Source organism: Typopeltis vanoorti, chromosome 10, assembly GCF_054136105.1.
Source record: "Typopeltis vanoorti isolate ZY-2024b chromosome 10, IOZ_Tvanoo_1.0, whole genome shotgun sequence".
Lineage (NCBI taxonomy): Eukaryota > Metazoa > Arthropoda > Arachnida > Uropygi > Thelyphonidae > Typopeltis > Typopeltis vanoorti.
The window spans coordinates 74966394-74982117 of record NC_143558.1 but is presented as its reverse complement, the minus strand read 5'-3'; the positions used below and the strand labels follow the sequence as shown (position 1 = coordinate 74982117).

At 35.7% G+C, this 15724-nt stretch overlaps 1 protein-coding gene across 5 annotated transcripts in view; it reads left to right on the top strand.

The window, feature by feature from the left end:
- Positions 1–15724, top strand: part of IFT43 (intraflagellar transport 43) — a 263776-nt gene that overhangs the window by 200628 nt on the left and 47424 nt on the right. For all 5 annotated transcript variants that reach the window (XM_090399053.1, XM_090399051.1, XM_090399050.1 and 2 more), the window contains one exon: positions 5966–6041. In XM_090399053.1, coding sequence (XP_090255179.1) covers positions 5966–6041 — 76 coding nt within the window. The remainder of the gene's footprint in view (positions 1–5965; positions 6042–15724) is intronic.

Below are 15724 nucleotides of genomic sequence, written 5' to 3'. Positions count from 1 at the left end.
TTCAGTTGAATTTCATTGCTGCTTTGCGAACTCAAACACATCTAATTAATAACAATAGTTTTTAGTTAGATACTGTGTTTGCCATTATGGTTTTGCTTGAGTCTATACAGCATAGTTTCTGTATGAGGAGACGTGATTCATTCATTAGTGTCGTTTATATCCGAGTTGTCTCTAATTACACTATTTGTTGAAAAATATATTACACAGACTGCTCATACCTTATTCACTGACATAATAAAAGTAATTGTTTTTCTTGCCTCTGCAATATAGTGGCTATTCTATTGGGGAGGGCGTGTTGATTACCATGGCAGCAGTTACTATTGCCCCAACGTGCACGTGTTTAAGCTTTTTTTTTTCATGCACAAGGTATTTGCGAAACTTTTAAATTTCTTTTTTCGAAAAGTAAAATCAGGCGTGGTGCGAATTATATGCGAGGGTGAGTTATATTCGAGTAAGTACGGTATTTCGATTATGGATAAGTACATTCGTACCTTCTTTAACCCTGCGGAAGTCATGATCGAAAAAATTGCAGCTTAGGTCGCATGTATCTGAGAGATGCATTCATTATTAGTATGTGCTGAAATGCGATAAAACTTTTAAAAAAAACACTACAAATATAATACATGATGGTTTATTTATTTTCAGATGCAATCTAGAAATTATTGAAAAAAAAGAAACAAAAAAAACTAAACCAATACTATACTGACATTGGAGTTTGTGGTATCTCTCAGATACAATTTATTATCAAATATCACACACCTTTACATAACACGTGTTAAACCAAACTGACTTCAATTTTCTAGCGAATAACGCTTTCAGTGAATTTTCCCTGCAATAAATTTTCCTCTCGATGAATTGTCCGTGAACCGAATTAGAACCCACATTTTTCCAACTAGAGGATATTTTTGCTACTGCTGACCAAATTTTTTTTTTTGGCTTCCATCGACATCGAGTCGTGCACTGTTGATGCGATTAGGTCACGGAGTTCATTCATGGGGATGGGTGAACTTGCATTGCGGCTGATCGTCAGTTGGTTTGAGCTTGGTTTCTAGTGCTCGTATTTTGGAGGAAAGAGTTTCATTCCTAGCATTGATGTGCTGTTCGAGGTTTTTAATTCGTTTGCCTAAGTTCAGGAGTTGTTTTACAACTCCTGAACTGGCATCTGTGGCGATTTGTCTATTTTTGTGCAGGAAGCATGTAACCAGTAGCAGCAGAACTCGCACATTATACTGGTTTTTTTTCCTCGCTGATATCAATTTTACAGCTGTGGCACTTTGTGGGTTTGTCAGCAATTGACAACACTATGCTAGCGAGACACGGGGTGCTTGTTCGTCGTTGACTTTTGTTGCTGCCATCTTTGCTTCGCACAGTGGGCATAGCAGGCGCTCACACATGGCTGATTTTTAGATTGAAATATAGCTGTTTTAATGCACTAAAAGTACTAACAGGTTGTGCAGAAGTTATCGGTTCCTTAGATGAAGATGCTATGAACCTGATTGTGATAGGATAGTTGATAGAGCCGAAGAAGAGAAAACTGACCCTGGCCATTGAGCAGAATGTTGTTAAAAGTGAGAGAAAGTGAGGTATGATCTTTCTTTCTGGAAATGAGACGGGTTGTGTTTTGGTGGCAGTAAAATTCACCAGGTTATTCTCATTTGAGAGTGGCTGGGAGATAAGTGTCCAAGGCATTGGCTAAAGACCTCGAAATGTGAATTACCTGAGCACCATAAGATTTTGAAAAAGAGGGGTGGAGGGTACTTATCAGGAAAGCTGTGAACAGGTTTGAATGTTAGAGAGAGAGAAGAGCTTGTCAGCATCTACTCACTGTCAAACTTCAGACATACTAAACTAACTTCTTGTCTTCCTCCTCTTTCATTCTGTCTACCTTCCCCCCCCCACACACACACATACAAACATGCATTGCTTTTCCTAAGAACGCTATCTTCTATTTGCTCATGGGGGGGGAGGGCATGTCACCTTGGTTTCTTCTTTCTTCTTAGCCAAACACTATGCTGATGTACTGCAGGTTTTGCAGCTGCTTATAAACTGCTGTGGTAAAATAATAGTAAAATGATATCATAACATTATAGAATGTTTCAGATACATATTTATTGTATAATATTATGAGTTTGGAGTAATGTTTTTTGAGATACTTGTACTCCTAATAAATGATACCAATATCATCATGAAGGTTATTTTCTTGATCATAAATTAGTAAATAATAATATTTTTTGGTTTACTGATCAAGTGTTGATCAATTTTATTAACTGAACCAACTAGTTTCGTCACACTTATCTGTTCGCATCTTCAGGGCTTACATAGAGGTTTAAACAATCTCATAATTGCTGTTCCCCTTACATAGAGGAAGATTACCAAAGAGCTGTTCCCCTTACATAGAGGAAGATTACCATTCACGAATTTTCAAAGAGGCAGCCACAGTCACCCGTTCTGCTGTCAACCTTAACAGAAATCAAGGCCTAATACTCCCAGAGATATGGAAAACCCTAATCAGAACCTTAAAAATGGAAGAAATGAACTTTAATACAAACTACAGAAAGTTCCTCAGCAACAGCTAGCTGATCTTGTACACGCGATATGTGTTTCACTCACGTTTGATACTATTTTATTTGTAATTATTCTAGTCAGTTTTTTACAGTTATTCTTGTCAGTTTGCAGTTACGCATAATTGTGAGATTGTTTAAACCTCTATGTAAGCCCTGAAGATGCCAACAGATAAGTGAGGCGAAACTAGTTAGTTCAGTTAATAAAATTGATCAACACTTGATATCGGTAAACCAAGAAATATTATTATTTACAAATGATACCAATACTTTTCTGAAGTAAGGTCTCATGATGTTCGCAATCATCTTAATCGAGAATTCCCGAATCACTAGATTGGCAGAGATGGTCCAATCCCATGGCCCCCAAGGTCACAAGGTGATATGTGCATCAGAAATGCAGTTGGAGTCACACAACAAATGTTGGAGAATGTGTGGCATGTTATTGATTACAGCTTGGATATTTTACGTATTTCTGCCGGTGCACATGTTGAAGTTGTTCATTGACATTTTTTTTTCCTCTATGTTATGCATTGAAGGCTAACTTTGTGTTCCATTTCAAGTATCCACTGAAGAGTTATAATATATTATAATCAGGATAAACATTTGTGGACACCCTGTAGATGGTTTAATATCAAATCATATTGTTTGATATTAAATACATGGTTTAATTTAATATGAAGCCTGCTAAACACTCAGGCTGGTTGGCCGAGTGGTTAGGGTACTGCTCTCCAACTAATAATGTTTGTGATTGTCTTTAGGCAGGAGATGAATGTTATCACCCAGTGTAAGACCACGTCCCGCTTATTGGAGATTGGAGGCCTGAAATGGCTTAAAAAAATTCCATGTTTGGTCTCTAGAACAGAGTTTTCATTTATGTAAAAAAAAAAAAAAAAAAAAAAAGAATAAATGAAAAATACAAATATATATATATAATTGGTAAAAACAGATAAAAAAAAAATCTCTAGTCTGTCCATGATACAAATGTACTATAGGTTTACAAATAACCTTTTGTGGGTGAGCAACAAAAAAAAAATATAGTGTGGAGCTCATATTTATTAAACACTCTGGATATCTTTTCAGATGTGTCCTGAATATAGGAGATAGTAACAGTTTTGCTGTGGTCTTGCGTATTAGAGAAAGGTGGGAGACATTTAGTATTTTTATATTTTGGGGGGGATTACAGCCATTGGCTAAAAAAGTATAGGGAAAGGTAAGTAACTTAAGTGGAAAGAGCATTATGATTAGAACAGATAATTTTGTACCTGTGACCTGGCTTACTATGGACTCAGAAGATCTGTTGATATTGCCTTGGAGAACATAAGAAATACATTCACCATCATCACTATGTCAAGCAGGATTAGCAGACTATGCTATTGATATGCTTTCACGTAAGATAAGATGGAAAAAAAACAATTTTATACACCCAAGTCAGAGGCTGTTTTTGAAATTACAAGCAGCTTTAAAACATTCCCCCCCCCCCCAAACCTACTGGTTAATATCTCTCTTTATACAACATCAGATGGCACCAGTTAGGACTTGAGTTATTTTTGTTGCCCATTACAATTTTAAAATGTACCCCCTATTAACTGATTGTTGCTGTTTGAGCAATGTGACAAACTGGATATAAAATCAGCAATATATCAGCAACTAAGGAAATAAATCTAGGTAACCCTTGTATAATGCAGATGATAGGTTCCACAAAAATGCTGCGTTATATAAATCGCGTTATGCGAGACTCAGATCACATAGAAAAAGTAGGGTTAGGTTCCGAAATCGTTTTTTTTTTTTTTTTTTTTTTAAGATTACATAAAACAATGACATATCCAACAAAACTATATTTTTATTTAATTCAGGTAATTCATGTAAGTTAAGAAAACATAAACTATGAAACAAATACATAGTATAAAATTATAAAAAATTATGAAATATACGTAAACTTCATTGCACATAATATATAAATATTTTAGGCAAAATAAAATAAAGTGTATATTTTAATCATCATCACTCTCTTCAAAACGAACATTTCATGGATGTTCTTTATTTACGAGTGGCCGGACGTCGTCATCACTTAAAATCTCTTGGACATCATTACTATAATTCTCATTGCATACTTCGGCTGGTTTAGTTATCAAGAAGTCAGTAATAAGACCTTGCTTACCACTATGCTGCAATTTTTTATTAAGTTCATAATACAGATCTAAACAAATATCCATTTATCTCATGAATTTTCTGAAGTGCTCCGTTGAGAGATCATCCATAAAATAACTTTCTTACCAAGTCCAATTTTTCTGCTAATTTCTTTAAACTGAATTCTTTAACGGATTCATCACAATCAGAATCTTCGGGAACTTTCCCTGCCATTCGGTTTGTACCAGTTCCTCCTCATTTAAATCTATTTCCCCATCAATTAATTCACTATTGAAGAGAGCACTTATGAAGAAGTTTGCGAAGGTTGCGTCTCATGTGCTGATCACAACCGAATGTATCTTCAGTCTTGTTCATTTGTTACCTTGGCAGTTTACAGTGGGTGGGTTTATCATTATTAATAAACGCGTATATTGCAAAAGTGCTCTAAGAGGCCATTACTATAAAAATGGTTTTTTGTTACATAAAAAAAAAAGCATTACATATTGTATGTAACTCACCAAAAAATAAAGTGCTCAGCTTGAGATTAACACACTTATGATTTTTAATGCGCTTTCCTGGCAGAAAACAAAGACAATTTTCAACAACAATAAATCCTTTATACGGTAAACAATTGATGTCCATGCATGCTAAAGGGTATTTTCCCTAATATAAATTCGCTACTTATAACTACATGCGAGATATGGGCAGACAGAAATTTAATGATGATAAAATTTGATTTTTAAGTTGCGCGTTGAAAAATATATGAAAAGATAAAGGGTTACTACAGTTTGTAGACAGTCTTATATTGAAACCGCGTTGTGTAAGTACTGAGTTCAACAAGGATTACTACAATTTGTGGACCGTGTTATATCGAAACTGCGTTGTATAAGTACTGCGTTATACGAGGGTTACCTGTATACTGTTTATTTTCTTATTGTCTTGGATTGTGAATCAGAACCATTAAAAAAAAACTTAGCAATAAACTGCCAACACATAAGCCATTCTACTCATCTGTATTGAATGTGATACTCATGACATTTAATCAATTATTCTTTCATATAATACAGAAGTAACAGTACTATTTTCTGTTTATATGCAGATTGTCCATGCATTACCGTAGTTGATAAGACCTTATGCTTGCCTACCTAATCATCCAGTGGTATATAAGAAGGTGTTATTGATTAAATACTTTATAGTATATATACAATATTCTGCTAATATTGGATTATTTGAAATTATTTTATTCTCTCTTTTTTTTTATTATTTCTTTCCTATAGCATTGCTGTAAATAGAGTAGCTACTTATCAAGAATTGGATAGTGATCTGTTGAAACATACTGCATTTGCAACACTGGTAATTTTATTTAGTTCTTCTGTTTATTTTTTCAACATAGAGGGGATAATGTACAATAGAGGAGATAATGTATGAGGGTGGTCTGCAAAGTTCTCGGCCTAACAATGAAAAAACAAATTTATAATTTCAAAATTATTTTAATTTTCAACATAATCACCCTTAAGACTAATACATTTATTCCAGCGATCCTTCCTCACCATTATCCTGTCCCTGTGGTGGTTCTCAGTAAGATCTACACTCCTCTGCAATCATCTCTTCATTCGAAGAAAAACACTGACCAGAGAGGAAGAGTTTTAGTTTTGGGAAAAGATAGAAGTCAGAGGGAGCCAAATCTTAGGAATAGTTATTCCTTAAACCTATTCATTGTCTGCACATTGACTACTGTATCATTGTATGATCCAACTAATTACACTAAAAAAAAAAAAAAAAAAAGAAGAAGCCATATCTTACCACTTTCTTTCATAACTTCCAGGGGATGGTCTCTTGTTTTTGTTCCTTCTTCCTTGTTCTACTGTATAAAACAATTGCCCCAGTGTTAATCCTGTAAACATCTCTCAACATTTTAAATGTTTCAATCATGTTATCCCTCTCCATCTTTTTATCCACCAAACTCAGCGGGTTGCATACCCTCATTCTGTCCTCATAATCATATTGTACCACGATGATACTGTTTTTGTTATCTGCCTCTGTATCCTTCATGTCATGGTGATCACATATGAGCACAGTAATACAGAAGGGTCTGATCAGAGATGTATGCAATGGTATCAGCCATTGCCAGATTAAACCCTGTGGAGGCTCCTAGGCAGTCGAAATCTCGGGGGGGCCTTCCTCGCAAATTATCACCTAATACGTTTTTAATTTTACCAACCAACAATTTTAATAAACCAATTTTATTACACAAAACACAAAAGCTTTTAAGAGACAAACTGTAATGTGAACCTGATGTCAATGGTTTATGTACTTGTTGTTAATGGGTACATTACATTAATACAGTATTTTCTCTATAGAGTCTTTAATGTAAAGTTTTCATTTCTTTGAGTTGGTTCATTTTTTATATCTTTTGGAAACAATTTAAGAACGCTTGATTGTAATTATCTTTCAAGATCAAATCAATATTATTTTGATCTGTTGTCGCAGGAGCCCCTAAACATAATGGGGCCATAGGCCAGTGCCTACTCTGCCTATTTGGTAATCCAGCACCTGTTATCAGCACTCTTTTATCTCTGCTGGTCATCTACATTCATAGTATTGCAGCAGTCCTCTTGGTTACTTTCATCATGTTTGCAATATGTCCCCTAACTTTAAATTTCTATTGACTCACTACTGTCCTATTTCTATAGGACAGTAGTGAGGCCAGCTATGACGTATGCTATAGAAACTGTGGCTCTGAGGAAAAATAACATCAGCATGATGGAAGTAGCAGAGATGGGAATGCTTTGGTGGATGTGTGGTGTGTGACCAGAAAGGATCATCTGAGAAATGACTATGTGAGGGGAACAGTGAAAGTTACGAACTTAGGAGCGAAGATACAGGAGGCAAGGTTAAGATGGTTTGGTCATGTGATGAGGAGGGAGGACGAACATGTGGGAAGAAGGGTCATGCAGATGGATGTGCAAGGAAGGAGGAAGCATGGGCGGCCAAAGAAGAGATGGAGGGGAGCTGGTAGAAGAGGACTTGAGGATGAAGAACTTGGTGACAGCCCAAGACAGGAGGATGTGGAGGAGACTCATCATCAACAGTGACCCCACTTAAGTGGGAGAAGCTGCAGAAGAAAATTGACTGTTTACTCAAGATGCCATATCTTCTCCACTCTAGTGAAGTTTTACAATAATATAGTATGTAGCCTCACATCAGTGGATCCCAAATTTCAAGACCTTACATTTAGTCACATTAATCTGATATCCTCATTTATTTGCCTACTTCTCCAGCTTATTCAAATTCTCCAGAAGGGCCATCACATAGCCACTGTTACTAATAATCCTTCCATGCTTCACATCATCTCAAGCAATTGAATATCCCTGCAGTGCAGTGGCAGTACCATTGACATAAAAGTTAATGAGCAAAGGTACTTAGGTCTGTGGAACTCAGGTTGTGACTTTCCTTTTGTCCAAAAGTACTACCCCTACACAGCTTTTGGATATCTATCAGACAGCAAGTTTCCATTCCAATTCACTAACTTGATATCTAACCCTATGTATTGCAACTTAAATATCACATCCTCATTGTGTCATTAAAAGAGAGACCCTTGATCTTATTAAGTCCTGCTTTGGTCAGATACTTCTGAATTGTTCAAATTTACTGTTAATGCTAGCTTTTTACATGAAAAGAAAAAATTAATAAACAAGTGGATGCGATGGCCATAGGTTCTCCTCTCCCTTTGTCTGTTTCTATATGGAACACTTAAAGAATCAAGATTCAATAGAACTACTTTTAAACCTATATGCTAGATGCACTATGTGAATGATGTATTTGTTATTTGGCTCGATGGCCCGGACACATTGAATTCATTTTTAGTACATTTTATACAGCTAGTACCCATGAGTATACTTAGTGATAGAAAAAGAATTCACATAATTGTCTGCCCTTCTTAGCCATATCATTCACAAGTGTTTTGTCACCAAGCCACCAGTACAATATTCTTAAAACATTAATATGCAGGCCAGGGATATTTATTTCCAATGATACCCCCTAGATCTCAGTTACCTGTGCCATACTTACTTAGCCAACTGCCACAATTCCTGTAAAACAGATAAAATACTGCATGCCTTCTGTTCCTTCCCTTTACATCTTCCCATCACTCCAACAAGTAGCCATTTTATCATTAACACTTCATATAAAAAAAAATTCTCCCTGAAAAAGCAATGCAAAGAATAGCAACAAAACAACATCAACAACATAATTCTAGCCAAAAAATCTTAAAAAAACAAATACCCATTCGAAAAAAAAAATAAATAAAATAAAATAAAAAATTCCACATCCATTTCAGAAAATATTATTATTATTGTCAACTGCAAGGAGTCCGTATACTTGAGGGAGGCCCTGACCATCATGTCAAGAGCTATTCAGCATTCACACAGTATCTATCATATTTTGCTTTGAACTCATTCACAGTCATGGCACTTAACAGACTCTGGCAACTTATTCCACTCATTCACCACTCTCCAAGTAAAAAACCTAGTTCTAACACCCTTGCTAACTACACTCTTGCTCAGTTTCCATGGATGGCCCCTAGTCCTCCCATCAAAACACCTATTCTTAAAATTTTCCTCTGAATAAATCTTGTAAAAACCACTCAGTAATTTGAATGTCTCAATCATATCACCCCTTTTCCCTATCAACCAGTTTCTGTAACCCACAAATCTTTAACTTGTTCTCGTAAGATTCATTCCATAGACCAGCTACCATCTTGGTCACTTGCCTCTGGATCCTCTCTACTTCCTCCCCATCACCAAGAAACCTTGGTGCCTAGATCTACGCACAGTAGTCAAGATGGAGGTCTTATCAAGGCTCGATGAAGAGGAATAATAACTTGCTTCTCTCTGCTCATCAAAGTATTTTTCAGTAACTAAGTGATCTTTGTTTTGCACTACGTGCAGGCGCAAACTTGACTTATTTGTCTGTTTGCTCACTTGGGGAATAGGATTAATAACCAAGTTTATATAAAATTACTTGGTATCTTAAATACATAATATACCCAAGTTAAAAAACTTTCTACATAAAATTAAATAATTAATTAATTATGTGTGTGTGTGTGTGTGTGTGTATATATATATATATATATGTAATATTTTAAAAATATTTATGAATAATTATTTATAATTTTATAAATAATATTTTATTTTACTTATAATATTTATTTATATATAAATTTATAATATTATTCAGTGTAAAATTGATTATTGTATTATTAAATTGATTTTAATGATGTTGGTTTAAAAAAAAAAAAATCGTAATGAGAAAAATATTTATGCGTTGTAACTCTCACCATAGAAGTCAGATGAGCAGGGGCGCAGCAGAAGGAAGTCAACTTGTCGGCGAAATGCTTACCGTATTTACTCGAATATAACTTGCCCTTGGGTATAACTCGCACACTGATTTTACTTTATGAAAAAAGACATTAAAATGTTTTGCATATACCTCGCACACGCAAAATGTTTAAACATGTTCACGTCGAGGCGATAGTAAGATAGTACCTCTTTCCCCGTGGTAACAACACGCCCTCCCCCAACAGCCATTATACTGCACATGTAAGAAAAACAAGTAGTTTTATTGTATCCCTGAATAAGGTACAGAGGCTTTTGCAGTCTATGCAATATATTTCTCAACAAATAGTGCCATTAGAGACAGCTGGATAAGTTAGAAATTTTTGGCCTGTAATAAGTTCATGTAGCCGTTGTGCTATTTGATGCTTGATTCCTTCACAATAACTGTGTGATTTCAAACATAGAGTGGGCAGTTTAATAAAAATTTTCTTTATGTTTGAATGTGGGGTCAACCACAGCTAGCAAATATAAGATTTGAGGAAAGATGAAACCAACAGTATCTAACTAAAAACTATTGTCCAATTTTTCAATTACATGAAATAAGTGTTTGTTTTATTGCATTTGAAATTCTTGATGTCATTATGACAGATCTTCCTCCTTCTTCTTCATGTAACTTCCTCAGTGAGAGGGTGCAGCGCCATGTCCTTCCAGTTCTCTCTCTGTTGGTGGCTTTCCTTTTTGTTTCTGCATAGCCATGTGATCCTGTCCATGATCTTATATATTCAAGCCATTTCCTTCTTTTTTGCCTCTTGATCCTTTTCCCATAAGTTTTTCTTCTAAAACTGTTAGTATCCTCTGTCCTGATGAACCTCTCAGTACATGTTCTGCCAATCTCATCTTTCTCTGGATCATTTCCTGTAATAAAGATCTCTGTGTTCTCATTCTCTGTAGGACATCTGTATTTGTCACATGGCCATGGGATTTTCAGAGTTCTCCTATAGCACCACAATTCAAAGGCCATTATCTGTTGCCTTACTCTCTTCTTGAATATCCAGGTCTCACTTCCATATGAAAATTGGCCACACTAATGTTCTTATCATTCTTTTCTTTGTCTCGATACTCACAGAACTTCTGAGCAGATCTTTATTTTTCCAGAATGCATCTTTAACTATGGCTGTTCTTATTTTTATTTCTTTATCTTGCTTTCCATCTGCAATAAAGTAGGTGCCTAAATATTTGTATTCTGTTGTATGTTCAATTTTTATATTGTTTATCAATATTTCTGGTTCGGATCTGCTTTCTTTTGAGATTTTCATAAATTTGGTCTTTTTTGCATTTATATCTAATCCAAATTCTTTATCTTCTTCAATTAGTAGTTGCAGTAATTTGATTAATTTGTTTCTGTTTTCTGCTATTAGAATGGTATCATCAGCATATCTAAGATTGTTGTATTTTATACCATTGATATTAATTCCTATTTTCTGTTTTTCAATCTTTTTCATCACTGTCTCACTATAGATATTAAATAGATTTGGTGAAAAGATACAACCTTGTCTAACTCCTCTTTTTATTTTCACTGCAGAAGTCTCATTGTTAAACAGCTGCATTTTTTGTTTGGTGTAAATCATTTTTATAATCTTAAGTACATGATCTTCTATGTCTAATTTATCTAATATATTGAACATTTTATTATGTGTTACCAGGTCAAAAGCCTTCTGAAAGTCTATGAAGCATGTGTAAATATTCCTATTTCTTTCAAGTGATCTTTCTATTAGTATTTTTAGTTCCAGGATAGCATTAATGGTTCCCATTCCTCTTCTGAACCCTTTCAGTTGTTCACTCAATTTGTTCTTATTTTCACTGCTTATGGTTCTTTCAATTTGTTTGTTAACAATGGTTAAAATAATTTTAGATGCATGGGATATTAGGCTCACAGTTCTGTAATCCTCTCAATTTTGTGCATTATGTTTATTTGGAATTGGTATGCAGATAGATCTTGTAGAAACTTCAGGTAATTGTATTGTTTTATAGATGTCCTGAATGGATTCCACTAAATAGTTGTTATTATTGCCAGTCAAAGCATTCAACAGCTCAGCTGGAATATTATCACACCCAGGGGATTTATTATTAGGAAGGTTCTTGATTGCGTGTTCTACCTCCTTTCTTGTGGGTAGAGTGGTATCTGTTGTTACGTTTAACTTAAGGTGTCGTGAATCATATAACATGTTACCGTTATCACCATCATAGAGGTCTGATAAGTACTCCACCCATCTTCTATTTATCTTTTCCTTATCAATGAGTATGTTTCCATCTTTGTCCTTGATGTTATTAGACTCTGTATGTTTTGCTTTTCCATTAAGTTCTTTCACTTTCAGGAATGCTTCTCTGGTTTTGTTCCTATTTTGTAATTCTTCTATCTCAGTGCACTGCCTATTTATCCAGTTTTCTTTCAATCTTTTACATAACTGTTTGATTCTTTTATCCAAAGTTTTATATCTTAATCTTTCTTCTTCATTTGCTCCTCTTTTCCATGTTCTTCTTTCATCAATAAGGTTGATTACTTCTTGAGTTATCCATGGTTTTTTTTCTTTCTTTCTTCTTGTTTATTGATGTGGTTTTTAGCAGATGTTATGATAGCTGTTTGTAGTTTATTCCACTTGAGAGGGTTCATTTTCGTTTTGCAACTGTGCAGACAGAAGATCTGAAATATTTTCATTGGATTTTGTACCATTTGCAGATCCCATTTTAGGGGTTGACTTCTTTTAAATTTTATTGTTTTCAAGCGAATATTCATCTTCATTAAGACCAGTCTATGATCAGATCCACGGTCAGCACTTGGCATCACCTTTGAATTCCGTATTCCATTGAAGTAACGTTTACTGACTACAATATAGTCTAATTGATTTTTGTACCTTCCATCTGGACTTTCCCATGTGTAACGTGCTGTTGGTTTTTGCTCAGAATAAGTGTTAGTTATGATGAGACTGTGCTTGTTACAGAAATCAATCAGCTTTTGTCCTCTCTCATTCCGAATTCCTAGTCCAAATGGACCCACGTGTGTAGATGTTCTCTCTGATCCAACTTTTGCTTTCCAGTCACCCATAGCACAAATAACTCGATCTTATAATTGAATTAAAATCAAATAAAATTCTCCCACCAATTGAAACATGACATATAATGCGTGTGTGAGTTCGTCTGCCAGCTCAAACAAGCAACAAAAAAATTCAACTAAGAGTTGAAACTTTGTGTGAGTTGAGCCTGCCGGTAATGAGAAATTCCGTTGGAGCTATAAACGACACCCCGTCGTGAATGTGTTAAAACTAAGAAATATATAGTGAATGTTGTTATGACAGTTTCAGATGTTATCGAATTCGGTTGAAAAGAATTATCGTTTCAACTCAACAATAGTCGGCTTGCCTTTGTCTTTAGGTCGCATGATCTTTTGTTAATACCAATCATATGCACGTTTCATAGCTGCTCTCTCATGTAAAACAATATTTAATTTGTATGTATTGTAATAATTTAAAACAAAAGTTGAATAATTTATAAGCATATAAAAGGATATCACCTGTAAATCGTTGACGTGCCAGCAAAATTCTCAGACGTGCCACCTCTGGCATGCATGCCATAGGTTCGCCATCTATGCACTATACCATTCACATTCTATCCCACTAACTATATCATCTTCTGTTAGTCATGTCTCACTAATGTAAATAACCTCCTGCTTGTTCCTAATGCTCCTGGCAGGAGGAATTCTTGAGTTCAACAAGCAGGATACTTAGTGTATATAAAGTGTACACTAATTTAGTGTACATAGAGTGCAAAAGCCCCCACCCTCCCAATCCTGCCCCTATCTTGATGCTTTATATTATCTCAACCTTGTTAGTACCAGTGGTTTGTTACCATTGGTACTAACACAGGTATATTAACACATTCTTACACCCAATTGCCTCACAGATGTCTGCATATCTACTCAACATTTCCTCCTCCCCTTCCCCCCCAAAAAAGCTCCAATTTCTCTGATTCTGCACATCCACTTTCACTTCATTCAACAACAATTTTTCGAGTCTCCGAACACCAAATCCATTCAGAAGCAAACCATCTTTCTTGTATAAATCCTTTCACCCATCAAACACACTTCACACACCACTCCTCCTGCATAACCTATGCATAGTCATTCACTATTTTGGCCCTCCTCCTCAACTCTACTCTGTCATACTGCAGCAACAGACTCACTGTCTTAACTCTCTCACTCTTTTCTTTGGCTATTTCCAGTAAATCTTTCAAGTTCTCTCTCATACTATACTTTTCTCCTTTTAAATCATTCGTTCCAGCTACTACAATCATTTCTTTCATCCTACGCTTTTGTGCTCTAATAGCCTCACTTACATCATTAATTTTCGCACCAGGAAAGCACGATTTTGTCAAACTCTCATCGATCACACCTTTTACGATCAAATCGCTGTATAACATTCGCTCCTTAATTTTTCTTTCTTTCCCAATCATGCCCTCATTTTTCTTATCTTGCCTTGCTTCTTTTTGTTATTAGCTGATCCACTCGGTAGACATTTTTGCAATCGCTCCAGTTGCCGCTTTGCCCTATGTATCACTCCATGCGACCAAGCTATCTCCCTCATTGCAGCTAACTCTTCATTCTTTATATTAGCCAAACAATTCCCTCATTCTACACTTTTACTATAATAAATTTAGTTTAATCCTTTATCCAAGTGTGAGCAAACAAAGTTTGCGCCTGAAAGTATCTTCAGGACAGAGTTAAGGTGGTACAACACCAGGGCAACTCGTTGCAAAGGTGGAGCAAGATACCAAGCCTCCTATCTCAGTATCTCCTATAATGCAAAACACATCTCCTTGCGGATATGTCTAATGTTATGCATTAAGGGAAGGGCCACTACCCAGACTAGTTTCGACCTTTATTGAGGTCTCTTCAGTGGGAGCCAGGCCCAAGTGGAGATAGATATCAGGCAGAAGCATTAGCAGGTCTTTCAACATCTTTCTCTAAATCCAGAGTAAATTATTAAAAAAGGGTGGTACACCAATTGGCAATTCCTATAGGTAGAGATGACCTGCTAATGCTTCTGCCTGATATCTATCTCCACTTGGGCCTGGCTCCCACTGAAGAGACCTCAATAAAGGTCGAAACTAGTCTGGGTAGTGGCCCTTCCCTTAATGCATAACATTAGACATATCTGCAAGGAGATGTGTTTTGCATTATAGGAGATACTGAGATAGGAGGCTTGGTATCTTGCTCCACCTTTGCAACGAGTTGCCCTGGTGTTGTACCACCTTAACCCTGTCCTGAAGATACTTTCAGGCGCAAACTTTGTTTGCTCACACTTGGATAAAGGATTAAACTAAATTTATTATACTCTAACCAAGTGAAAAATAAACTTTCAACATCAATACACTTTTACTCTCACGTTCAACCATGTCACATTTAATCTTACTATCAATGCTGTCTGGCGTTACATCACAATTTTCAATCATATTCTAACTGTAATATAAGCGATGTATGCTGCCACTACTTACGGAAATCTATATCCAGGCTGTTATTTTATTTCTGATTCAAATGGCACCATCAACAACTAATGTCCACCTCATATTTCCAAAGTACACTCTACATGATTTCTTCTGCCACAAAGATGGAACTTGTTCATTTGTCATATCTAACATCCACTGTCA